The sequence below is a fragment of the Carlito syrichta genome, unplaced genomic scaffold (assembly GCF_000164805.1).
Source record: "Carlito syrichta isolate Samal-C Ts95f unplaced genomic scaffold, Tarsius_syrichta-2.0.1 Scaffold304305, whole genome shotgun sequence".
NCBI classification, from domain to species: Eukaryota; Metazoa; Chordata; class Mammalia; order Primates; family Tarsiidae; genus Carlito; species Carlito syrichta.
In genome coordinates this window covers 66,674-94,431 of record NW_007248401.1, presented here as the reverse complement: position 1 = coordinate 94,431, position 27,758 = coordinate 66,674, and the positions used below count along the sequence as shown (strand labels likewise).

The 27,758-nt window shown below is 39.7% G+C and overlaps 1 protein-coding gene across 1 annotated transcript in view; it reads left to right on the top strand.

The window, feature by feature from the left end:
* Window positions 1–27,758, top strand: part of WDR76 (WD repeat domain 76) — a 47,533-nt gene that overhangs the window by 5,751 nt on the left and 14,024 nt on the right. Inside the window, exons 3-10 of the mRNA XM_008059606.2 lie at window positions 2,483–2,575; window positions 5,501–5,556; window positions 9,612–9,738; window positions 11,377–11,478; window positions 11,572–11,615; window positions 12,787–12,940; window positions 24,633–24,791; window positions 27,226–27,443. Coding sequence (XP_008057797.1) covers window positions 2,483–2,575; window positions 5,501–5,556; window positions 9,612–9,738; window positions 11,377–11,478; window positions 11,572–11,615; window positions 12,787–12,940; window positions 24,633–24,791; window positions 27,226–27,443 — 953 coding nt within the window. The remainder of the gene's footprint in view (window positions 1–2,482; window positions 2,576–5,500; window positions 5,557–9,611; window positions 9,739–11,376; window positions 11,479–11,571; window positions 11,616–12,786; window positions 12,941–24,632; window positions 24,792–27,225; window positions 27,444–27,758) is intronic.

Below are 27,758 nucleotides of genomic sequence, written 5' to 3'. Positions count from 1 at the left end.
CCCGCGGGCTCAGGCAATCCACTCACCTCAGCCTCCCAAAGCGTGGGATTACAGGCTGAGCCACCGAGCCCGGCTGAAATCTCATTTCTATTAGCAGTCACTAACAATTCTCCATCGTTTCCATCCAGACTCTGGCAACCACTAATCTACTCTCTGTCTCTGTAGATTTGCCTATTCTGGATATTTCATATAAATCATACTATATGTGGCCTTTGTGTCTAGCTTCTTTCACCTAGCATGATGTTTTCAAGATTGATTCATATTGTAGGATGTATCAGTACTTCATTCTTTTTTATGGGGAAATGATATTCAATTGTATGGATATATTACGTTTTGTTTAGACATTCATCAGTTGATGGACATTTATATTTCTACTTTTTGAATATTATTATGAATAATGCTGCTTTGAACATTTGCATATAAGATTTTTCGTAAACTTAAGTTTTCATTCAGTTTTCTTGGGTATATACCTAGGAGTGGAGTTGCTGGGTCAAACTGTTTTCCAAACTGTCTATACCATTTTAAATATCCACTAGCAATGGATGAGGATTCCAATTTCTCCATACTCTTGCCAATAATTGTTTTTGTTTGTTCTTTCTAATCACTAAAATTTTTAAAAATTGTGGTAAAGTACACGTAACATATAACTTACCATCCTAGCCATTAAGTGTGTAGTTCCATATTGTTAAGTACATTCACATTGCTGTGCTGCCAATCTCCAGAACTCTTTTATCTTGCCAAACTGAAACTCGGTAACTATTAGACAACTTCCTATTCCACCCTCCTACCAGCTCTTGACAAACACCATTCTACTTTTTGTCTCTATGGATTTTACAACTATAGTTACCTCATGTAATGGAATCTGACAGTATTTGTCTTCTTGTCTAGCTTATTTCATTTAGCATAATGTCCTCTACTGTTGTCTTTTTTTTTTTTTTGAGTTGAAGTCTCACTCTGTCGCCCAGACCGGAGTGCAGTGGCCACTTCCGACCACCGTAGCCTCGAACTGCTGGGCTCCGGTGATCCTTCCGCCTCAGCCTTCCAAGTAGCTGGAACTACAGGCGCATGTTACCATGCCTGGCTGATTTTTGATTTATTGTAGAGATGAGGTCTCGCCAAGTTGCCCAGCCAGGTCTCGAATTCACAGCCTCAGGCAATCCACTCAGCTCAGCCTCCCAAAGGCCCGGGATTACAGGCTGAGCCACTGAGCCCGGCTGTTGTTGTTTTGATCATAGCCACCCTAGTGGATGTGAAGTGGTATCTCATTGTGGGTTAATTTTTTTTTTAATGTAAGATTTTGTCTCTCTCTAAAAAAAAATTAGCCTGGTGTGGTGGTGCGTGCCTGTGGTCCCAGCTACTTGGGAGGCTGAGGTGGAGGGATAGCCTGACCCTAGGAAGTCAAAGCTGTGGTGAACCGTGATCATGCCACTGCACTCTAGCCTGGGTGACAGGTGAGACTCCGACTCAAAAAAAATTTTTTTAAATAGAGAAAACGTCTCGCTATATTGCCTAGGCTGTTCTCAAATTCCTGGCCTCCAGTGAACCTCCTACCTCAGTCTCCCAAAGTCCTGGGATTATAGGTGTGAACCACCATGCCGGGCCTCATTGGGCACTTTTAATCTGGAAACTCTTGTGTTCAGTTTTGAGAAATGTTTTAATACTATTTTTCTTTAGGTTTTTTGGAGTTAGGGTCTCCTGTCGCCCAGGCTGGAGTGCAGTGATGTGATAATGGCTGACTGCACCCTTGACCTCCTGGGCTTAGGCATTCCTTCTGCCTCAGTGTCCCACTTATATTCTTTTTCTAATAATTTCTCCTGTGTGCAGTTTGTCAAAGTATTAATTGGATATTGGACCTCCAAGATTGATTCTGTAGATTTTTTCTGTCCTTGTGTTTATCTCTTTTTCTTTTTGTTCCACTTTCTAGATTTCCTTTAAGCCTTTTAATGGATTTTAAAATTTCTGTTATTGTTCTTTCTTGTTTTTTGAATTTTCCCTTTCTTTAGTGTCTTGCTGTCATTTCATGAATACACTGTCTTTTCTTATATCTCTGAGGATGTTTTTTGTCAGTTTACTTGTCAGCTTGCTTTTACATTAGATTTTTAGGATGAAGTGGAGACACATTTTGCTGTGCTAATCAGGAGTTTTTTGTTCAATAAAAAATAACTTTTGAGTAATTGTACAGTTAATTTCCACTAGGAAATAATTTGCTGTTAGGTTATACTACTTGACTCCTTCTAATATCAGATCACTTCTTACTTAATTGAGAAACCATACAAATATCTTGTGATTATCCCAAATTCAGGGTAATTCAGTATCCAGTTCAGCAAACCTTATGTGGTATTTGGTAGAGCAGAATGAACTGAATAGAAGGGGTACAATTTAAAGGAAAGTATGCATGTGGATAATGAAACATGTAGTTTTGTGAAGTGCTTTTGCTATAGATGATATAAAGTAATAGAATCTTTCTGGTATAATTTTATAGGATGATTTTTCAGGATTGTCACCGTATGAAAGGAAGAGACTGAAGAACATATCAGAAAATGCAAACTTTTTTACTTCTCTTCAGTTGTCTGAGGTTTGTGTGAACTCTCTAATTAAAACCAAGATGCTGTTTCTTTCACCAGAAGGTCAATAAAATATCAGGTTTCATATGTCAGATGAGGGAGGGCAAAATTAGGAGCAGGTTTCTTTTTTTTTTTGAGTTGGAGTCTCACTCTGTTGCCCAGACTGGAGTACTGTGGCCACTGCTGGCCACTGCAGCCTCGACCTGCTAGGCTCTGGCGATCCTTCCGCCTCAGCCTTCCAAGTCGCTGAAACTACAGGCGCGCGCTACCACGCCTGGCTAATTTTTTTTTATTTATTTATTGCAGAGATGAGGTCTTGCCAAGTTGCCCAGGTGGGTCTCGAACCCGCGGGCTCAGGCAATCCACTCACCTCAGCTTCTCAAAGTGCAGGATTACAGGCTGAGCCACTGAGCCCTGCTAGGAGCAGGTTTTATACTTATAGAAAGGTTATCACATTTCACTGATTATTTTTTCACTTTTTCTTTTTTGAGACAGAGTCTCACTGTTGCCCAGGCTGAAGTACAGTGGCTCAATCCTGGCTCAGTGCAGCCTCGACCTCCTGGTCTCAGGTGGTCCTCCCATCTCAGCCTCCCTGGTAGATGGGACTACAGGCATACACCACCACACCCAGCAGATTTTTTTATTTTTTATAGAGATGAAGTCTTGCTATGTTGCCCAGGCTGGTCTCAAACTCCTGGGCTCAAGCGATCCTCCCACCTCAGCCTCCCAAGGTTCTGGGATTACAGGCATGAGTCACTGTGGTCAATGTTTTGAAACTGGCATCTTAAAACTATAATTGGCAACTTTCCCCCCTTTTGGGGGGGTACATAGATAATGGTGTCTTATGGTTGGTTGTCTTGGATTTAAAGAAACAGATATGTTCAAATTGTTGCTTTAACTAAAGATGAAGGATAAATGAGTGGGGTGGGTTAAAAGATATGTGATATGGCAGGGGTTCCCAAACCCTGGGCCATGGACCAGTACCTGGTCTGTGGCCTGTTAGGAAACAAGCTGTACAGTAGTAGGAATTGAGCAGTGGGTGAGCGAGCAAAGTGTCATCTGTATTTACAGCCACTCCCTATCACTTGCATTACTGCCTGAGCTCTGCCTTCTGTCAGATCAGTGGCAGAATTAGATTCTCATAGGAACGTGAACCCTTTCGTGAACTACACACGCGAGGGATCTAGGTTGTGCACTCCTTATGAAAATCTAATGCCTGATGATCTGAAGTGGAGCTGAGGTGATGATTATAGTACTAGGGGGCAGCTGCAAATACAGATTAACATTAGGGGCTTGACTGCACAGAGACCAAAATAAATCAATTGCTTGCAAAATAATAATTTCATAATAATAATTATTTCATTATATATTACAATGTAATGATAATAGAAATAAAGGGCACAATAAATTTAGTGTGCTTGAATCATCCTGAAACCATCCTCCCCTTTCCCCCCCATCCCCAGTTTGGAAAAATTGTCTTCCATGAAACCAGTCCTTGATGCCAAAAAGGTTGGGGGCTTCTATGTAGGAGAGTATGGGGCCAAGTTGCTTTTTAAATTTTTTCTTATTAAATTGTAAATTTTAAGAATAAATGGGAGCCGGGCTCGGTGGCTCAGCCTGTAATCCTGTGCTTTGGGAGGCTGAGGTGAGTGGATTGCCTGAACCCGTGGGTTTGAGACCCGCCTGGGCAACTTGGCGAGACCTCATCTCTACAATAAATCAAAAATTAGCCGGGCGTGGTAGCCCGTGCCTGTAGTTCCAGCTACTTGGAAGGCTGAGGCAGAAGGATTGCTGGAGCCCAGCAGGTCGAGGCTGCAGGAGTGGCCACTGCACTCCAGTCTAGGTGACAGAGTGAGACTCCAACTCAAAAAGAAAAAAAGAGAATAGATAGGAATTAATTTGTATAGGAAGTGTTAAGGATCAGTGGTCAGATGTGTGCTAATGTTTTATAATAATTTTGATTAAAGATATAATTTACATTGATGTCTTCACACTGGAGGTTAAACTTCTATGTGTGAGAGAATAGCTGTTTAGGAGGGTGTGGTTTTCTTTTCCCAGAGATATTAAACCCTTGTATTCAGAGAAATCAATAATTAATTGATTTCTCTGAATACAAGTTTCCCAAATATTTTGTGTTTGCATCTTGAGAGGAGGGAAGGTGAATTAATTTAAGGGACTGAATTGTTTGAGTCACTAACAATTGAAAAGCCATTAGCAACTAGAAAAATAATTTCTAAATATGACTTTAGTTAACAGAAAATATGATCTATAGAAATGTAGCCTATATTTTTCCTGAAAGGCATCAAAGTAGGTTCACCAATAGAAGTTAAACCTTTTATTTTATTTATTTATTTTTTTGAGTTGGGGACTCACTCTGTCACCCAGGCTGGAGTGTAGTGGCATGATAATTGCAGCCTTAACCTCTTGGGCTCAGGCCACCCTTCTGACTCAGCCTTCCAAGTAGCTGGAATTATAGGCACGTACCACCATGTCCGGCTAATTTTTTGATTTACTGTAGAGATGAAGTCTCACCAGGTTGCTCAGGCTGGTCTTGAGCCCGTGGGCTCAGGCAATCCTCTCACCTCCGGTTTACCAAAGTGCTGAGATTATAGGCGTGAGCCACTGCACCCAGCCCCAAGAAGTTAAGTCTTTTAATTTGTAATCGTATATTTGATCAGATACTATGTTTAACCATGTAAACTCATTAGCAACTTGATCCAAGGTATCAGAATGTAGTGCATTAGGCAGTATTATACACTTGCTTTTATTATTGAGAGTGTATTTGTCTCATGTCTACTACTACCAAGAGCAGATATTCTACCCTAAGGATCTTTAGTTCATGTTTAGTTTAATGTGGATATAGTAGCAGCTACTTAATATTTTAAAAGGTAAGCTATTTAGTTATGACATTTTTATATGTTTTGTATACTTTGCAGTCAGCTGCAAGACTCCGTGAAATGATAAAGAAGAGACAGCCTCCTGAATCCAAGAGGTAAAATATTTGGTGTATAATACATGGATCATGATATAATGGTTTGCTTTATTATTTGAAAAAAATGCTGGTGAGGAAGCTTAAGTAACATCAGAAACGATAATCTTAATCACTAGGATCTCTGAGGGAATGCTGCCCTTTTTTTTGGAGACAGGGTTTCACTCAGTGGCCCAGGCTAGAGTACAGTGGCACAGTCATAGCTCTCTGTAACCACAACCTCTTGGGTTCCAGGGATCCTCACACTTCAGTCTTCTGAGTAGCTAGGACTACAGGCACATGCCACCATACCTAACTAATTTTTTTTTTTTTTGAGTTGGAGTCTCACTCTGTCGCCCAGACCAGAGTGCAGTGACTGCTCCCGGCCACCGCAGCCTCGGCCTGCTGGGCTCCGGCGATCCTTCCGCCTCAGCCTTCCAAGTAGCTGGAACTACAGGCACGTGCTACCACGCCCGGCTAATTTTTGATTTATTTGTAGAGATGAGGTCTCGCCAAGTTGCCCAGGCGGGTCTCGAACCTGCGGGCTCAAGCAATCCATTCACCTCGGCCTCCGAAAGTGCTGGGATTACAGGCTGAGCCACCTAGCCCGGCTCCAGCTAATTTTTTGAAAAATGTCTTCATTTTTCAAAATATGTTGCCCAGGCTTGTCTTGAACTCCTGGCCTCAAGGAATTCTCCTGCCTCAGCCTCCCAAAGCGCTGGGATTACATGTGTGATCCTCTGTGCTTGGTCTAGAATGCTATTTTTTTTTTTTTGAGTCAGAATCTTACTCTGTTGTTCAGGCTGGAGTGCAGTGGCATGTGCACAGCCACTGCAGCCTTGACCTGCTAGGCTCAGGCAGTCTTTCTGCCTCAGCCTTCCAAGTAACTGGAACCACAGATGCACGCCACCATGCCAGGCTAATTTTTTTTATTTATTGTAGAGACAAGGTTTCACCAAGTTGCCCAGGCTGATTTCAAACTCCTGGGCTTAGGCAATCCTCTCACCTCTGCTTCCCAAAGTGCTAGGATTACAGGCATGAACTACTGTGCCTGGCTTATTTTTTTATTTTTTGAGTCAGGGTCTCACTTTGTGGCCCAGGCTGGAGTGCAGTAACACGGTCACAGCTACTGCAGCCTATACCTGCAGGCGATCCTTCCACCCCAGGCCTCCAAGTTGCTGTAACTACAGGCATGTGCCACTACGCACAGCTCAGTTTTTGATTTTTTGTAGAGACAAGGTCTTTCTGTGTTACCTAGGCTGTTGTTGAATTCCTGGCCTCAAGCAATCCTTCCGCCTTGGCCTCCCAAAATGCTGGGATTGCAGGCGTGGGCTACTGTGCCTGACCCCAAATGCTATCTTTTAATAACTTTGCTGTTCTTATTTTATCAAAGGAATATGGAGCAACAGAATCCAATAGAGCAATAGAGCTGAATTTTGTTTATATTTACTGTAGCTGCTAATAGAGGAAAATATTTGTTTCCACTAAGTTATTCTAACTTTTACTTAGAAAACTATTTTTCTTTAAGATTCTTTAACTTCCTTTTTATTTTTCTGGCTTGTTTTTTTTTTTTGGAGTCAGAGTCTCACTCTATTGCCTAGGCTGGAGGGCTATGGCACACTTACAGCCACCGCAGCCTCAGCCTACTGGGCTCAGGTGATCCTTCTGCCTCAGCCTTCCAAGTAACTGGAACTGCAGACATGCACCACCATGCCCGGCTAATTTTTTGATTTGTTGTAGATGTGAAGTCTCGCCAAGTTGCCTAGGCTGGTCTTGAACCGTTGAACTCAGGCAATCCTCTCACCTAGGCCTCCCAAAGTGCTGGGATTATAGGCATGAGCCATCGTGCCCGACCTTCGCTATGTTCTTACTTGCCAATTTGTTTTTGTTTTCCCAGTCCTAGAATAAAGGAAGAGAATTAACATTTATTGAACATCTATGAAGCAAAGTATAGTGATCTAGCAATTTTGTCCTATATTGTTCAATTCTGATAACCACCATATGTGGTAGGTAATATGTTCATTTTGTGAGTTAGAAAACAGGTTCAAGAGGCTAAATAATTTACTGAAGGTCAAAATAGTTCATAAGTGGTAACTCTAGGATTTGAACTCCAAGATTTCTTTATTTTTGAATTCTTTCCACTGCATTACATATAAATAAAGAAACTAAAAATCTTGGTATTATTAGCTCATTTGTTTAGTGCTAGATGCTAATTAAATGTGGCTTTATTTAATTGGTTTGATTCTATTACAGATTAATTCACTTGAGAAAAACTGAACTTTTAATACATTTTGGAATGTAAAATGTTGTATAAGAGGAGCATCATTAACACTGGAAAAACAGTAGCACTGGTCCTTTTGCTATCTGATTAGTAGCTTTACATTTTCATACTTTCTGTCTGGGTGCGGTGACTCATGCCTGTAATCCCAGCACTTTGGGAGGCCTATGCAAGAGGATTGCTTGAGCCCAGGAGTTCAAGACCAGTCTAGGCAACATAGCGAGATTCTCGTCTCTAAAAAAAATTTTCATATTTTCTGGCATATAGTATACTTTTAGTCAATAATAGTTATTACTAACTCTCCTGAACTAAGGTGAACTATAGCTGAGAGTTTTTTATGTAAATTTTTGGAAGTAATTTCAGAGGCTTCCCTTTCCCCAACACTTTTAAATGAATGATTTTTTTTTTCTTATCCCTGCCCCTCCTGTGGATGCGTCCTCCCTTCCACAATTAAAAAAAAATATATATATATTTTTTGAATTGAAGTCTCACTCTGTCGCTCAGGCTGGAGTGCAGTGGCACACTCACGGCCATTCCAGCGATCCTTCTGCTTCAGCCTTCCAAGTAACCAGAACTACAGGCACACACTACAACACCTGGCTAATTTTTTTTTTTTTATTGTAGAGACAAGGTCTTACCAAGTTGTTTGGGCTGGTCTTGAACCCACGGGCTCAGGCAGTCCACTCGCCTCGGCCTCCCAAAGTGCTGGAATTACAGGCTGAGCCACCGAGCCTGGCCCACAACTTTTTTTTAAAGTGAAAAAAATAGTGCATAAAAAGTAGAGGAGGTATATGATTAAAGACATAAACTTAAGTATGTGGAAGAGAATGCAGTGAAACATTTAAGTTTCCTTCGCATCCTAGACTTTAGTTTTCCAGGACATTTCCCTAGAAGAAACCACTGTTAATAGTTTTATGTATATTCCTCTATAGGTAACCTCAGCACGTGCAAATGTATATGTATGTGTAACCTTTGTGTACACATGTACTGGACCTTGTTTTTGCCTCTTTAATTTTGGGTTCATTTTAGCAGCACACAAAGACTTATGGCTGTATATTATTCTATTAGATATGTATGCCATAATTTATTTAATACCTTGTACCTTTCTATGATCAACATTTAGGTTTAAGTTTTTTCTGTACTTTTTATCAAAATCAATGTGGCCAGCCAGGCACAGTGGCTCACTCCTATAATCCAAGCATTTTGGGAGGCAGAGGCGAGAGGACTGCCTGTGAGCTCAGGGGTTTGAGACCAACCTGAGCAACATGGCAAGACCTCATCTCTACAATAAATAAATAAAAAAAAATGTTGGGCATGGTGTCACATGCCTGTGGTTCCAGTTACTTGGAAGACTGAGGTGGAAGATCATCTGAGCCCAGCAGGTTGAGGCTGTGGTGGCCGTGAGCATGCCACTACACTCCAACCTGAGTGACAGAGTGTGACTCCAACTCAAAAACAAATAAAAAAATAAATAAAATCAGCTGGGCATGGAGGCGTGCGTCTGTAGTTCCAGCTACTTGGAAGGCTGAGGTGGTAGGATCACCTGAGCCGAGCAAGTCAAGGCTGCAGTGGCTATGAGCATGCCACTGCACTCCAACCTGGGCGACAGAATGAGACTCCAACTCAAAAAAAAAAAAAAAAAAAATCAATGTAGCCATTTATACAAATGTATATATCTATATCTCTGCAGTATGCCAATATATCTGTGGTATACATTCCCAGAAGTTATCTCCTTAATATTAGTAAACACATTTTACCATTTTGTTCGTATAACATGAGTTTTTTCCCCCCACTCCTTTAGAAAGAAGCCTAAGAAGAGAGAAAATGGGATTGGATGTAGAAGGTCAATGCGATTACTAAAAGTCGATCCTTTGGGAGTTTCATTATCACCAACTCCAACACAGCCAACATTAATAGCAGATGAAACTGTAAGAAAAAGTGAAATACAGACTGGGTATCGTATCTCATGCCTGTAATCCTAGTGTTGTGGGAGGCCAAGAGGAGAGGACTGCTATTGGCTAGGAGTTCAGGACTAGTCTGGGCAACATAGTGAGACCCCCATCTCTACCAAAAAGTTTTCGCTGGGTGTGGTGGCACACTCCTTTAATTCCAGCTACTTGGGAGGCTGAAGTGGAAGGACTGTTTGAGCACAGGAGGTTGAGGCTGCAGTGAGCAGTGATCATGCCACTACACTCCAGTCTGGGCAACAGAGCAAGACCCTGTCTCAAAAAGAAAAAGTACAAATATTATATATTAACTCAGTGAAATACTGAAAAGTTTAAAACTGTAGTGTAAAAACTAGACTATAAGTTTATTAAGTTATGTTTAATGTACATTTCTGTAATGTAATACTTCCATGTCATATGGTTTAATGAGTAAGATTTCAAAGTCATAAAGACTGGGTTGGATTCTGCATTTTTACAGGACTTACCTGTTGTGGGATTGTGGGTAAGTTATTTAAACTTTCTGAGCCTCAGTTTTCCCAGTTTTAAAATGACAACAATAATAGAAGCCTCATAAATACATACAATTTTATATCAGTTTAAAAAAAGAGCTGGGCACAGTGGCTCATGCCTGTAATCCCAGTATTTTGAGAGGCAGAGGTGGGAGGATTGCTTGAGTCTAGGAGTTTGACACCAGCTTAGACTACATAGTGAGATCTCATCTCTACAAAAAAAATAAAAAAAATTAGCTGGGCATGATGGCGCACATCTGTAGTCCCAACTACTTGGGAGGCTGAGGTGGAGGATCAGCAGGTTGATCATTAAAATGAGCCAAGGAGTTCAAGGCTGTGGTGAGCTGTGATTGTGCCCCTCCACTGCAGCCTTCAATTAAATGAAACCCCGCCTCAAAAAAATAAATTAATAAAATAAAAAAAACCTCAAAGGGCTGTTGTGAGGATTAAATGAAATAGTATCCATAAAGTTTCTTACATTGTATTAAGGATTTAGTAAGTAATCAATAAAAGGTAGTTATTAATGTTGTTAATAAAGAATATGTGATAAAAGTGATGGATAATACAGTACATTATACACACACTCAACTGAAACTACAGTTTGTGAAATGACACCACATGTGATGCACTTTGGTATTTTCTATTCTGTTCTATTCTCATTCACTACAACAGATTGCTGATTGTGACATGTTTAACAAGATTTCACACCCATGAATGGGTTACAACCTGTGCTTTAAAAAAGCAGTGGCATAGATATAACACTGAATAATGAGTTAAACTGATCTGAGTCAATTCTTAGCTTCTTCAGTTATTGGCAGTGTGACTTTGGGCAAGCTAACTTAGTTTCAATCCACTGTCTTTCAAATGTGATACTCACTAACTAGCTTTTTGAGAGGATTAAATAAGACAGTACATATTATTATCTTAAAGGACACTGGACATTCATTTCTTGGAACAATTATTTTAAATGTCCACGATGTGCCACCACTATTGCGGGTGTTGAAAGTGAAATTGTGAAAAAAACAGAAAAATATCTTTGCCCTCTTTGCGTTTATATTCTAGGACAGGGAGAAAAACAATAAATTTTTGTTTTTTAAATTTTTTCTAACAGCCTTTGTTACCTCCTGGACCTTTAGAAATGATTCCTGATAATCGAGATGACAATGATGATCTATTTAAAGGGTCTCTGCAGACATGGACAGAAATGAGCAAGGTATCATTTGGGAAGGCTTATAGCTTTTAGAATAATTTGTTAAGGATATATATATATTAACTTAGTACTTTGGTCTCTCTCTTGATGTTTCAGACTAGTAGTAAGAACACTGAGAAGGGGTTGTCTAGCATTAAAAGGTAAGTTGAAATTCCTTCCCTTTGTTTTATATTTTTTGAGCTATTTGAATTATAAAGACTATAAACCACCACAGGGAACTTTGAAAAGTGAGGTGAAATATTTTCACCCTAGCAACTGTTGTTTTTGTGTATTTCCTCTTAAGTGTTGCCTTATGCAATACTAGAATAAAAGCTTCGTGAGGCCAGGAATTTTGTCTCAACCAGAACGGTGCCTGGTACATAATATGTATTTGCTCAATGTTGAATGAATGAATGAATTCACGTTTTTACTTTGTTATGCTCCAATGTGTATACAGTTTGCATTATGCATTTTTCATTTGTCGTTGCACATTACTAGAGTCTTTAAAATTATTGAATAATTTCATAATATTCCATTGAATAGAAAGAATTTACTTTGCCTCCTTCCACCTATTTGGTATTTGGGGTTGTTTTCTATTTAGTTTTGTGTGTTGGTTTGTGTGATAGTGAATTCTTTCCTTAGGATAGATGCCTAGAAGTGGAATTAATGAGTCAAATTTTGTGGACATTTCTTTGTGTTTTTGTTTTTTTTTTTTTGAGTTGGAGTCTCACTCTGTCGCCCAGACTGGAGTGCAGTGGCTGCTCCCGGCCACCGCAGCCTCGACCTGCTGGGCTCCGGCGATCCTTCCGCCTCAGTCTTCCGAGTAGCCGGAATTACAGGCGCGAGCTACCATGCCCGGCTAATTTTTTGATTTATTGTAGAGATGAAGTCTCGCCTGCCCAGGTAGGTCTCGAACCCACGGGCTCAGGCAATCCACTCACCTCAGCCTCCCAAAGTCACGGGATTACAGGCTGAGCCACCGAGCCCGACTTGTGGACATTTTTATGACATCTGGTACACACTGCTGAATTGTGTTTCAAAAATTTTTTTCCTTCTGAAAATCTTATATGAATTTATGCTGCCCACTAGCAATATGTGTAAGTGTGTATATTTAACTGTAGCCTACTAGTTTTTGGTGTTATCATTAAAATTATCAAGGGTAATTTTATAAGTGAAAAATTGCATTGCTTAATTTGATCTCTTTGGTTATCAGGAGATTGAATATTTTTCCATATTTATTTGCTAATTGTGATTTTTTTAGAATTATCTTTTACTTATTTTGACTTTTGAGATTGGTTACAATTATAAAATTTAACTTTTTTATTTTCTTAGATACAAAGCCAATTTAAATGGCATGGTCATTAGTAAAGATACTGTTTACAAAGTTACCAAAGGCCCAATATTCTCTGTGGCCCTCCACCCATCAGAAACTAGAACTTTGATAGCAGTTGGGGCCAAATTTGGGCAAGTTGGACTTTGTGATTTGGTAAGTTATTATTCATTTTCTGAAAATATTAAAGTTTGACTGAAGCAAATGTCTGGAACAGAATAGTCTAGAGCCATGTGTTTATAAATGTTGCTTGAGACTTGTAGTTTTGTACTTTATAACTCCAAATTTTAGAAATCTGGAGGAATTTAAATTTGTTTTATAGAACTTAAACATTTTTAGCTTGAATATCATTAGCCATCTGGGAATAAATTAACTGCCAGGAAACTTTATTACAACTTTAAATGTATATGTGAAAAGATCATACAAAGTTCTTAGTATTCTCGTTATGTTTAAAAATGGTCTACTATGGTCTGAATGTTTTTGACCCCCTAAAACTCATATGTTGAAATACTAATCCCCATGGTGATCATAGTAGCAGGTAGGGCCTTTAGGAGGTGATTAGGACATGAATGGGATGAATGCCCTTATGAAAGAAACTTATGAAAGAAACCCAAGTGGGGGAGCACATAACATCAGTAAGGGTACCCACACTTTACCTGTATGATGATCACGTATGTACCTAACCCTCATTTGTACCCCACATTAAAAAAAAAGAAACCCAAGGGAGACCACTGCCCCTTCCACCATGTGAGTATACAGCTAGAAGGCACTAGTTATGAACCTGCAAGTGGGCTGTTACCAGACATGAATCAGGAGAACCTTATCTTGGTTTTCCTAGCCACCAGTACTGTGAGAAATACATTTCTGCTGTTTACAAGCCACTCCGTTTCTGGTATGTTGTTTTAGGAGCCTGAGTGGACTTAGACACATTTTCTAAGCTGGATCAAAATATCTTCCCAGGTATCTGCTTGGGATGATCTCAGTCATCTTTTGATAAGTCTAAAACAGATACTGAATTCCCTTCATTGTGCATATAATTCTGTTTTAAGTGCTTTCTATAGTTATAAAATTGAGAAAAGCCAAGTTAATGTTCTCTGAATTTATTTTCTAGTTGGGGAAGTAGAACAAAGACATGAAAGATGCCATAAGGACAATTAATGGAGATAAAGAAACACTGGTGACTTGAAGTTGGCTGAGGTTTATAAACAAATTTTGCAAGTGGGAAGACAGAGATGAAAACCAGATTCTCTCTTATTTTGATAAGATGTGAATGAGGGTAGGAGGTAAAAGAATTTAGCAAAGAAAACTGAAGCAGAGAAGTGGGAAGAGGATCAGAATAGTATAATGTTTTAGAAGCTGAGATGAGTTTCAAGAATGGGAGTTGGCAGAACTTGCAAAGAAGTTAAAAAGAATGGGAACAGAGAAAAGCTCTTTGGTTTTGAAAATAGAGCCCCATTAGTGAGTTGAAAAAATAGTTTTGGCAATGAGATATGGAAGGAACAGGGACTTTAGGAGATTAAGAGACTATGGGGTAGTGGAAGCAATGGGTAAGGACTCCTTTTTGAAGAATTTTGAAAAGGTACACTTGAGAATTAGCATGGTTAAGTGAAAATCTTTTTAGTATGGAGTGATCTGTACAGTGTTGAAGACATATAGAAAAATCCCTTTTTCATATCTTTCCTGGTGACTCTAGAAATCTATATTACTAGGTCTCTGTAGTCCAATATCTTCAGCAACCTTCTAATTTTCCAGGACATTCGGCCATCTCATTAGTAGATTCAGCAAGTCTAAAAGCAATATAATCTTGCCTATCCTGTACTCACCCCTAGTTCCCCCAGTTTAAAAATAAATTAACTTTATTGAGGTATTATTTATATATCATAAAAGCCACTCATGCAAATTCTATAATTCAGTGATTTTTTTTTTTTTGAGTTGACGTCTCACTCTGTCGACCAGACTGGAGTTCAGTGGCCAATTCCGGCCACCGCAGCCTCGATTTGCTGGGCCTCGGCGATCCTTCCGCCTCAGCCTTCCGAGTAGCCGGAACTACAGGCGTGTGCTGCCACGCCCAGCTAATTTTTGATTTATTGTAGAGATGAGGTCTCGCCAAGTTGCCCAGGCGGGTCTCAAATCCGCGGGCTCAGGCAATCCACTCACCTCAGCCTCCCAAAGGCGCGGGATTACAGGCTGAGCCATCGAGCCCAGCTTAATTCAGTGATTTTTAATAAGTTTACTGAGTGTTTAGCTATCCCAATCCAGTCTTGGAACATTTTCATCATCCATATAAGATCCTCCATGCTTATTTAAATTTAATCCTCCTTTCTACCCTAAGCCCCAGGAAAATCTCCACAAATTTGCCTTTTCTGGACATGACATATAAATGGATTCATACAAGATGTGTTCTTTTGTGTTGGCCGCTTTCTCTTAGCATAAGATTTTCTTTTTATTTATTTGTTTATTTATTTATTTATTTTTGAGTTGGAGTCTCACTCCGTTACCCAGACTGGAGTGCAGTGGCCGCTCCCGGCCACCGCAGCCTCGTCCTGCTGGGTTCCGGCGATCCTTCCGCCTCAGCCTTCCAAGTAGCTGGAACTACTTGATTTTTTGTAGAGATGAGGTCTCGCCAAGTTGCCCACACGGGTCTCGAACCCTCGGGCTCAGGCAATCCACTCACCTCAGCCTCCTAAAGGCGTGGGATTACAGACTGAGCCACTGATCCCAGTTAGCATAAGATTTTCAGTGTTCATATGTGTTGTAGCATGTATCAGTACTTCATCCTTTTTTATTGTTGAGTAATATTTCATTGTTTGGCTATCCTACATTGCTTATTCATTCATAAGTTAATAAACATTCGGGTTGTGTCTACTTTTTGACTATTATGAATAATGCTGCTAGAAACATTTGTGTACACATTTTTGTGTGTACACATGGTTTTATTTCTTTTGGGTAGACACCTAGTAATAGAATTGTGGGGTCTTATGGTAACTCTTGCTAACATTTTGAGGAACTGCTAAACTGCTTTCCAAAGTGGTTGCACTATTTTGTATTTCTACCAGCAATGTATGAGGGTTCTGATTTTTCCACATGCTCACTAGCTTTTATTATTGTCTCTCTTTTGGATTATAGCCTTCCTAGTGTGGTGAAGTGGTATATCACTGTGGTTTTGGTTTGAATTTTCCTTATGACTAATATGTTGAGCATCTTTTCATGCCATTCGTGTATCTTTATTAAATGTCTGTTCATATATTTTGTCCATTTTTATTGGGTTGTTTGTCTTATTGTGTTGTAAGACTTCTTTGTATATTCTAGATATAAGTCCTTTATTGGATATGTGATTTTGCAAATATTTTCTCCTAGTCTATGATTTGTCTTTTCATTTTTTTAATGCTGTCTGTTGATGTTCAACAGTTTTGAATTTTGATGTGGTCTAGTTTATCAATTTTTTAATAGATTGTGTTTTTGGTGTTGTATCTAGCCCAAAGTGTTGAAGATTTTCTCCTATATTTTCTTGTAAAAATTGTAAACACTTACCTTTCACATTTAGTTATCTGATACATTTTGAGTTATTTTTTGTGTATGTTGTGAGGTAAGAGCCCAAGTTCATCTTTTTGTATATGAATAGCCAGTTGTTCCTCCACTACTTGTTGAAAAGACTATTCTTTTTCCATTGAATTACTTTGAACTCTCTGTTAATGTTTTTTTGTTTTGTTTTGTTTTGTTTTGTTTTTGAGTTGGAGTCTCACTGTTGCCCAGACTGGAGTGCAGTAGCCGCTCCTGGCCACCGCAGCCTCGACCTGCTGGGCTCCGGGGATCCTTCCGCCTCAGCCTTCCAAGTAGCTGGAACTAGGCACACGCTACCACACCCGGCTAATTTTTTTGACTTACTATAGAGATGTGGTCTCGCCTGCCCAGGCGGGTCTCGAACCCGCGGGCTCAGGCAATCCACTCACCTCAACCTCCCAAAGGCGGGGGATTACAGGCTGAGCCACTGAGCCCGGCTATGTTTTTTAAGTTAGCTTTTTGTCAGATTCTTAGTTTCCTAGGCTCAAATTCGAATTATCACACTTATTAAGTATTTTGTGCCAAGTATTATTCTAATGATTGGGGATATATTTGTAAGGAAAGACTGCCACTGTCCTCACAGAGTTTAGAATTTAGTGATAGAAGCAGCATTAATTAAATAATTACAATATATATGTAATTATATATTTGATAAGTGGAGTGAATTATATACTGTAATTAGTGTGAAGAAAAAGTAGTGTTATGAAAACATATAACAGGGGACTGGTCTAATTTGGAGGATCAGGAAAGACTTCCCTGAATGAGAATTGAGTTCAGATTTGAAAGCTATGTAGGAGTAAACGAAGTAAAGAAAGGAGAAAGAGTGTTTCAGGTAAGGACCTAGGACAGAAAGGGTACTTGTCTGATATATTCAACACCTGAAAGAATACTTGCTGTGGCTGGATCACAGACAGCCAAGGAACAAATGGAAGAGGGTGAGTGAAATGGAAGCTGTAGAGTTGAGCAGAGGCTTGATGCATATTTTTTAGGTTTTGTTAATAATTTTTTTTTTTTTTGAGTTGGAGTCTCACTCTGTCGCCCAGACTGGAGTGCAGTGGCCGCTCTCGGCCACCGCAGCCTTGACCTGCTGGGCTCCGGCAATCCTTCCGTCTCAGCTTTCCGAGTAGCCGGAATTATAGGCATGCGCTACCATGCCCGGCTGATTTTTTGATTTATTGTAGAGATGAGGTCTCGCAGCTCAGGCGGGCCTTGAACCCGCGGGCTCAGGCAATCCACTCACCTCAGCCTCCCAAAGGCGTGGGATTACAGGCTGAGCCACTGAGCCCGGCTGTTAATAATTTTTTAAAAATCCTAAATGCAACAGGAAGTCATTGAGGAGTTATAAGCTGAATCTTCATTTCTTATGTCTAGTAAAGTCCTTTAGTGGTTTTACCCTTTTCTTTTCATCCTTACTGCCATTGTGTTAGGCCAGGGTCCATCACCTTTTTTGAGATTACTATAATTGTCTTAACTACTGTTTGTACTTTCAATTTTTTTCCCCCCAATCTAGTGTGCACAGATAACATTTCTAGGCTTAAAACATACTGGTCCTAACTCGTTTAAGTTTGAAGTAGTTAGATGTACACTTAGCCTGGTATATTCAGACAAAAATGGGATAGGAATTTTTCCATGGAATGAACAAAAAATTGTCAAATCAGTTCAAAAAAATTACTTACTGGAATAATAAAGAAGCATGACTTAATAAAGCATACTTCAAAAACTAGTCACCAAGAAGGGAAACAAATTCTGTAGCAGAGATAGAGAAAAGCATAGTTTAGCTTCTGCCCTGCCCCACACCCAAAATCCATACTGGTGAATTGGCCAAATCCTGAGGATTTTCTCCTAGATTCTCAAAACTAGAAAGGAGCACACTGAGGGGAAATTCAGATTTCTCTTCTTTTGGGTGAGGGATAGGGAAATAGTTTCTGGGAAAAAATATAGGAAGTAGGGAAAGTGAATAGTAGGACTAACTCTCTACCTAGGAATTATTTTGGCCCATGAGAATGGTAACCCATTCACCCACTCCCGGCAAGCAGGTGGTATGAATCCTGGTATAAAATAATGAACAAAATTGCAGAGTCTAGGAATTCCAGCAAATGCTATGTCCTGCTTCAGTTGAAAGCAACTGCCCCATCTTTCCTCCTGGAAACAGAAAAAGCCTGTTCTTACACTGTAGCTCTGAGGAAGAATGAACTGGTATCAGATACTGAGCAAGAGAGTTCAAGATGTTCTTTTGTATCAGAGCAACTAGCTTGGATGGAGCAATTCAAACAAATGAAAAGCAATTCAAGAAAACAAAAAGAGATGACATGGCAACTAGACAAAAACTATAGTAAAAACAACAGCAAAAGAACTTTGTATCCAAAACACAGACCTAGAAGATAAACACAAGGAAAGGAAGGAAATTCTCTACCATTGTTTCACTCTGTAGAACTGCACTGTTCAATACAATTAGCTGTTAGTCACGAGACTATTTAAATAAATTAAAAGGTCAATTTTTCAGTTACACCAGGTACACGCAAGTGCCTAATAGCCACACATGGCTAGTAGATAATATTGGATGATGCACCATTTAGCATTTTTGTCATCTCAGAAAGTTCTTTTGGACAGTGCTGCTCTCGAGCAAGTTAGTAACATTTGTTTGGAAAAATGAAGCCCAGAGATAAGATGATAAAACAACAGAATTTGATTTAAAAAAAAAAGAGATTTCTGAACTTGGAAAACAAAGACCAGTGAAAATAATAAATTAGATAATATCAAGCAACAGAATAGACATTACTGAAGTTACAGGCATTGAAGAAGAGATTTGAGGTACTCTCACAGATGAAAAAACCTTAAGAGAGAAGCCAATAGAAAGACAGGTAAAGATGATCCAACAAATGGAATGGAAAGTAATGGAACAGAAGATATATTCAAAGAGAATTTTCCTGAAATTAAGACACAATTGAAGCTTGGGCAAGATAGCGAGACCTCATCTCTGCAATAAATCAAAATATTAGCTGAGTGTGGTTGTATGTGCCTGTAGTCCCACCTACTTGAAAGGCTGAGGCAAAACGATTGATTATCTGAGCCCAGCAGGTTCAGGCTGTTGTGGCCGTTATAGTGCCATTGCCTTCCAGCCTGGGCAATAGAGTAAGACTTGATTCAAAAAACAGAATTGGGTTAGCATTTGAATGTGCATACCATGTTCCAGGAAAATTTGGAACTTAATGGATAAAGAATTCTTTTTTTTTTTTAAATCTGAGTCTTACTGTCACCCAGGCTGGAGTGCAGTGGCATGCTCATGGCCACCACAGCCTCAACCTGCTGGGCTCAGGCGATCCTTCTCTGCCTTAGTCATCCAAGTAGCTGGAACCACGGCATGTGCCACCAGGCCCGGCTAATTTTTTGATTTATTGTAGAGTTGAGGTCTTGCCAAGTTGCCCAGGCTGATCTTGAACCCCTGGGCTCAGGCAGTTCTCTAGCCTTTGCCTCCCAAAGGTAAAGAATTCTTAAGACAGAAAAAACTAATGCCAGTGGAAAAGCCCAGCTCACTTCGGTTTTTTACAGCAACATTTAATGTAATGTCTACAAAATTCTAAGAGAAAGAAGTGTGACCCTGGAATACTTACCCAGCTAAAGATATTGTTCTAGTGTAAAGGCAGCAGATAGATATACTTGCATGTGAAAAAAACTCAAGAATTTCCGGACTCTTGAGTTCCTGGAAAAAAAAACTGCTTGATAGCAAATTCTAACCAATTAAGAGTAAATCGAAACTAAGAATTTAGGAATGGGACCCATGTGGGGTGGTGCATGCCTGTAGTTCCAGCTACTCTGGAGGCTGTGGTAAGAGGTTCCTTTGAGCCCAGGAGTTAGAGTCTAGACTGGATAGTATAGTGAGACTTTCTCTCTCTCTCTTTTTCTCTCTCTCTCTCTCTCTCTCTGTAGGCTGGATAGTATAGTGAGACTTTCTCTCTCTCTCTCTCTTTTTTATTTTTATTTTTGAGTCTGAATCTCACTCTGTCTTCAGGCTGGAGTGCAGTGGGATTCTCTCAGCCACCACTGGGTTCAGACAATCCTTCCACCTCAGTCTTCTATAGGCGTGCACCACCATGCCCAGCTAATTTTTCTTGATTTATTGTAGAGATGGGGTCTTGCCAACTTGCCTGGGCTGGTCTTGAACATGTGGGTCCAGGCAATCCTCTCGCTTCAGTCTCCCAAAGTGCTGGGATTACAGGTGTGAGCCACCACGCCCTGCTGAAACTCCTTCTCTTAAAGAAAAAAAATTTAGGAATGGAAAAGCTTGTCAAAAGAATTGAGGATGAGTATTGAATACATTTAAATGTAGAACTAGTATTAGACAGCCATAGGAATTATGATTACAGAACTCAATGTGAATATTATCAACCTGATCAAAATAATAATGATATTGACTAGTATTAGACAGCCATAGGAATTATGATTGCAGAACTCAATGTGAATATTATCAACTGGATCAAAATAATAATAATATAACAAAATATGGAGATGGAGAAAGGGACAATTGGAGGAAGGGTAAGGGTAAGGATATTCTCTTTTTTTTTTTTGAGTCAGAGTCTCACTTTGTTGCCTAGGCTGGAGTGCAGTGGCATGCTGCTCACAGCCACTGCAGCTTCGTCCTGCTGGTCTCAGGTGATCCTTCTGCCTCAGCCTTCCAAGTAGCTGGTGCTACAGGCGTGAGCCACTTCGCCCAGCTAATTTTTAAAAAAATGTATTGTAGAGATGAGGTCTTGCCATGTTGTCCAGGCTGGTCTTGAACCACAGGCTCAGGAAGTCCTCTTGCCTTTGCCTCCCAAAGTGCTGGGATTATAGGCATGAGCCACCGTGCCCAGCTCTCTCTCTTTTTTTAAAAAAAATAAACTGTTATACCTACTAAGAATGTATATAAAGTATAGGTTTGTTTTAAAAGTATGGCTTGCTTTTTCAACTTGCTGATTTTGGCATAGTGGTCTAGCACCAGTCAAGTCTGCCACACAATTTTTAAAAAATTAAACATTTAAAAAAAATTGTTTTTGAATTGAAATCTCACTCTGTCGTCCAGGCTAATTTTTTGATTTATTGTAGGGAGAAGGTCTTGCTATGTTGCCCAAGTTGGTCTTGAACCTGAGGGCTCAGGCAATCCTCTCACCGCTTATGTTCAAAGTGCTGCCTCACAGATCTTACCAACTGAGGATTTAGGTCCTGATTTTGTTAGTCAGTTGACCCCTCACTTTCTGACTTTGAAGACTAGGATAATTACAGACATTCATCAAGGTACAGGGTACAGGCAGGGGGATTGGGGTTTGGGAGCTAGACTAAAGCAGCTTGATAGTTTTTCCTATATTAACGTGCAGCTTTGGGGGCATCAGGGTGGCTCAGACATCCTGGATTGAAAAAAAATTTTTTTAGAGTCAGAGTTCTCACTCTGTCACCCAGATGGGATGCAGTGGCACAATCTCGGCACACTGCAGTGTTGATCTCTGAGGCTCAGGCAATCCTTCCACCTCAGCCTCCTGAGTAGCTGGTCTACAGAGGCATCACCATGCCTGGCCTATGTTGCCTAGGCTGGTCTCGAACTCCTGGGTTCAAGCAATCATCTCGCCTCGGCCTCCCAAATTATTGGAATTAACAGGCGTGAGCCACCTCTCCTCTCTGGAAATTTTTTTTTTTGATTTGGAGTCTCACTCTGTCACTCAGGCTGGAGTGCATTGGCATGCTAACAGCCACCGCAGCCTTGAGTTGCTGGACTCGGGTGATCCTTCCCCCTGAGCCTTCCAAGTAGCTGGTGCTACAGGCATGAGCCACCTCGCCCAGCTAATTTTTAAAAAAATTTATTGTAGAGATGAGGTCTTGCCATGTTGCCCAGGCTGGTTTCAAACCCATTAACTCAGGCAATTCTTTCACCTTGGCCTCCCACAGTGCTAGGATTATAGGCTGGGATTTACCGCACTTGGACAGAAATTTTTTTTTTTTTTTTTTGAGTTGGAGTCTCACTGTCACCCAGATTGGAGTGCAGTGGCCGCTCCCGGCCACCGCAGCCTCGACCCGCTGGGCTCCGGCGATCCTTCCGCCTCAGCCTTCCGAGTAGCCGGAATTACAGGCATGCGCTACCATGCCCAGTTGATTTTTTGATTTATTGTAGAGATGAGGTCTCGCTGCCCAGGCGGGTCTCGAACCCGCGGGCTCAGGCAATCCACTCACCTCAGCCTCCCAAAGGCGTGGGATTACAGGCTGAGCCACCGAGCCCGGCGGACAGAAATTTTTTAATGGGAAAGAAGAATCAGATTTTGACTCTTATCAGGATGTTGTCAATAGAACTAACCTCCACGCTGTGATCCATTTAATCTTCCTAAAAACTCTTCAGGCTGGGGGGTGGGGGGGTGGCAGGGCACAAATATTGTAAGCATTGGTTGAAAAGCTCCACTCAGGATGTTCTCAATCAATAGAGATTGTCTAAAATTAAGACAGTTCAAAAAAAAAAGTATAATAACTATAACTATATTTTATAATTTTACCTTTGTAGGCGGTATCTCTTGTGAAGAGATATTTGAAGTTCAAAATTTCTTAGCCTGATTTTCTTCTTATTTTGTTTTTGAGTCAGGGTCTCACTCTGTTGCCCAGCTGGAGTATAGTGGCATGATCATGGCTCACTGCAGTCTTGACTTCCTGGGCTCAGGTGGTTCTTCCGTTGCAACCTCCTAAGTAGCTGGTACTACGGATGTGCACCACCATGCCTGGTTAATTATTTTTCTTTTTCTTTTTTGTAGAGACAAGGTCTCACAATGTTGCCCAACTTGGTCTCAAACTCCTGGGCTCAAGCAATCTTCCTTCCTCAGCCTCCCAAAGTACTGGGATTACAGGTGTGAGCCACTGTGCCTGGCTTAGATTTTTCTTTATTGTTTTGAAGTACTATAGTCAAATATTATTAAAAATGACATATATTGCCGGGCTCGGTGGCTCAGCCTGTAATCCCACGCCTTTGGGAGGCTGAGGTGAGTGGATTGCCTGAGCCCGCGGGTTTGAGACCCGCCTGGGCAGCGAGACCTCATCTCTACAATAAACCAAAAAATCAGCTGGGCGTGGTAGCGCATGCCTGTAATTCCGGCTACTCGGAAGGCTGAGGTGGAAGGATCGCTGGAGCCCAGCAGGTTGAGGCTGCGGTGGCCGGGAGCGGCCACTGCACTCCGGTCTGGGCGACAGAGTGAGACTCCAACTCAAAAAAACAAACAAACAAACAAACAAACAAAAAAATGACATATATTGTATGGTCTTATTTTTAAAAATAATTTCTTCTTTGTTATTCTATTTGCATAAGTACATATAAAATATGTCTAATGTCTAATACTTGGTATTTTTAAAAGCTTTTATCTTTGTATATTTCTGTATTGTTTGAATTTTTTATAATAATGGAGAGTTTTAGTTTTCTAGAAAATAACTGCTATAAACCAATATGCCAAGGTGTCAACAGTGGCTAACTCTGGGTAACAGGAAGGGTATGTGTGATTGTAATTTTTTTTCCTTACTTTTTTCCTTTTTCTTCTCATTTCTTTCTTTTCTCGTAAAATATACTTCCCTTCATTTTAAAATTTAAAATAAAAAAGAAGGCAAAAATACTTGACTATTTCAGAGCAGATTAAGCCAAATTTGGAGGTGATGGTTGCTCTGGATCATATCTCACCCAAATCTGAAAAGTGACTTCTTAGGAGTTGGCAATCTAGTTATGGAAAGGATAATCTTTAGAGGTAGTAATATTGATATGAAAATTCAAAAGCATGCATTTTCATAGTATATTTATAAGACAAAGTACTTTTAAGACTATCAGTCTGTGCCAAGACCAAATACCTTATGAAAATTACACTGAGTATGATATGTTAATATTATATAGAAGCCTACTTAGGAAGTAGAGTGGTAATGGCATTGATACTATTTTTGGTAATAAATATGCCATGTGTGAAATAAAGAGTAGCTTTCGGATTTCCTGAGGATTTTATGAACTGAAGTCATAATGAATGTAATTTATAAAGAAACTGGTTTGCTAGCTGTAAAAAGCTGCACACTGATAAAATTAATGTGACTTGATATTGTTGGACTGAAAATTAGAAAAGAATAAGTGAGTGACAGTATAAAGTTTCTAGTTCTGACCTTCTGAATCAGAGAGTGGGTACAATTATAGACTAAGAAAAGACTGAATATAATCCAGATGCAAATACTTTAATGATATAATAATATAGCAAACATTACTAATTTTCACTAGTTGTTGTCTCTTCTCTCACCTTCTACTTTCTTCCAGACCCAGCAACCTAAAGGAAATGGGGTTTATGTTTTTCATCCCCATAGTCAACCAGTTAGCTGTCTTTACTTCTCACCTGCCAATCCGGCCCACATACTGTCACTGAGCTATGATGGCACGTTACGCTGTGGGGATTTTTCCAGGGCTGTTTTTGAAGAGGTAAATGTTAATGTGGTTACATGCTGACCTCAGATGATATTCTGGATTCTTTATGAAATGTCACTTGAATATTATACCAGTCAGATTGGGAGAAGTGGTATAGCATAAGAACTTTTAGAATTTTACTGCCTAAATTCAAATCCCAGACCATCTACTACTAGTTGTGTGACCTTGACAATTCCTTTTAATTTCTATTTCTACCTTTTTGTATTGTTCTTGCCTTCTTCTTTTTAATTTGTTTTTTTAGAGATGGGGTGCTACTATGTTGCCAAGCTGGTCTTGAACTCTTGGGCTCAAGCAGTCCCCCTGTCTCAGCCTCCCCAATAGCTGGGATTATACTGCACCTAGCTTTAGAAATAGGCTTTTAAAAGCAACATTGTTGTAAAAAAAAGAGAGAATGTTGATATTTCAAATCTCTATTAGAAATAGATGGGCTATAAATCATGGATTAAATCAGATAATTTTTGTGAAAAGACCTCTTTTGGTTATTAGTGAACAACCATATAGTTATCTATGCCAGTCATGTTCTGTTTTGTATTTGTTTACATTCTTAGAAAAAATTGGAGTTATAAATTTAAAGGGGCATCTATATCAGCCATTTAGTAACTAATTCGACTTATTTTTAAAATAGTTTTACTAAAATATAATTAATGAAAAAATGCTCAGCCTCACTAGTCATCAAAGAAATGCAGATTAAAACCACACCGAGATACCACCTAACTCCAGTTAGAATGGCCATCGTTAATAACTCAAAAAAAACAATAGATGCTGGAGAGGATGTGGGGAAAAGGGAACACTTCTACCCTGTTGGTGGGAGTTAAACTAGTACAACCTCTGTGGAAAACAGTGTGGCAATTCCTAATAGATCTAAAAATCGACCTCTCATATGACCCCCTTCTGGGAACATACCCGGAGAAACTCATATTATTCTGCAAAAAAGATATCTGGGCATACATGTTTACTGAAGTACTATTCACAATAGCAAAAACATGAAATCAACTGTGCTGCCCATTGAAAGAGGGCTGGATAAAAAAAAAAAAGTGGTATATATACATGATGGAATATTACGCAGCCATAAAAAAGAACTTCACAACAACTTAGAGTTAGAGTCTGTAATACTCAATTATCTATCACAGAAACAAAGAACTTGGGTACCACATGTTCTCATTCATAAGCGGACCCTGAAAAATTATCATAATACTATAAGAAATGGATTGGCAGTAGTGGGAAACTGCCAGAGGAGGGAGCGGGGGGAGGGGGGTTGTACACTTCATCAATAAGTGTACCTTATCTCAAACCAGGTGATGTGGGGACCAAAGTGAGGTCCAAACTTTACCTGTACAATGACCATTTTATGCCTAACTCTGAATTGTACCCCACGTCTTTAAAATAAACCTTTAAAAAAAAGATTTAGGATATGACCCTGACCTGGTTAGATGGGCCATGTAGCCCTTTACACTTGGATGTCCCCTCTGAGGGGACATAAAGAGATAGCTGGTGATTATACAGGACTAACTTATGCCAGCGCAATATTTTCAAAAATGTATGTTTCCTTGAAGTTTTCCATTCAAATTGCACAAAAAAGCAAACGAGATGGAATATATACTGAGATTTTCATAGAAAAAAGCAGCTAATGTTACATAGAGAATTTATGAAGTGTTTTCACAGTGGTGCACAGACTGGACAATAAATTACTTATTAATGGAGAAAGAAAATGAGACTACATTGATCAAATAGAAAAACAACAGGTGGAAGATGTTAGACAAATTACTGTTGCACAACATGTATCAATGAAGCTATAATGCATGTTAATGATCATTTCACATGTTACCCCACATTAGAAAATTGTAAGATATAAAATTTGGGGTTTTTTTGTCATAAGTTCTTCAATGTCCAAAATTCTATTATAAGCCAATTATCATTACAATAAAATAATTGGTTCCAATGCCATACTATTAATATGAAGTGATTTGTTTTCAGTATTTTGTAAATTATGGTTGAGTTGCTGGTAGGTGATTTGCAAGATGTCTCCAAGTACAAAGTGTTAATTGTTGGCAAGTTTTGCAGCTGGTCAATTCCTTTGTTTCCTTTTAAAAAAAAATTTTACGGGCAGATAGGAGAAATAAATTTTAATGTTTGATAGTTGAGTAGGATGACTATAGTTAACAACAGTATACTGTGTATTTCAAAATAGCTAGAAAAGAGGACTTGGAATATTCTCAACACATAGAAATGATAAATGCTCAAGATGATGGATATCCTAAGTACCCTGAATTTGTTTCCATCTTGTCTCTGTGCTTCTTATGGAGATGACGAGAGGATAAACGAGGTTATTTGGGAAAAGTGTTTTTGTGACCTTTTAACCAAAAACTTATGCACTGGCTTTCTTTAAAAGAAGGTTGTTATGTAAACTTATTGTTATTTGTATTCTTAGGTATATAGAAATGAAGGAAGCAGCTTTTCCTCCTTTGACTTCCTGGCAGAAGATGCCTCCACTTTAATAGTAGGACACTGGGATGGAAAGATGTCACTGCTGGATAGAAGGACACCTGGAACTTCTTATGAGAAACTTATTAATTCATCTTTGAGCAAAATTAGAACTGTTCATGTCCACCCAGTGCATAGGCAATATTTTATCACTGCAGGATTGAGGTATGCTCTTTATAAAATTTAAAACCTCTTAATGATTCTAAATTTAGGCCTCTTAATGTCACAAACACACGGTTTAGTCTGATTGTCAGAGATATCTTGACTTTTATGTTACTCACATGCCAAATAATTTTCCTTTCTATATTGATTGAGACTTTTTTTTTTTAGTTGAAGTCTCACTCTGACGCTCAGGCTGGAGTGCAGTGGCGTGCTCACGGCCACCACAGCCTCAACCTGTTGGGCTCAGGCGATCCTTCCACCTCAGTCTTTCAAGTAGCAGGAACTATAGGCGTGTGCCACCATGCCTGGCTAAACTTT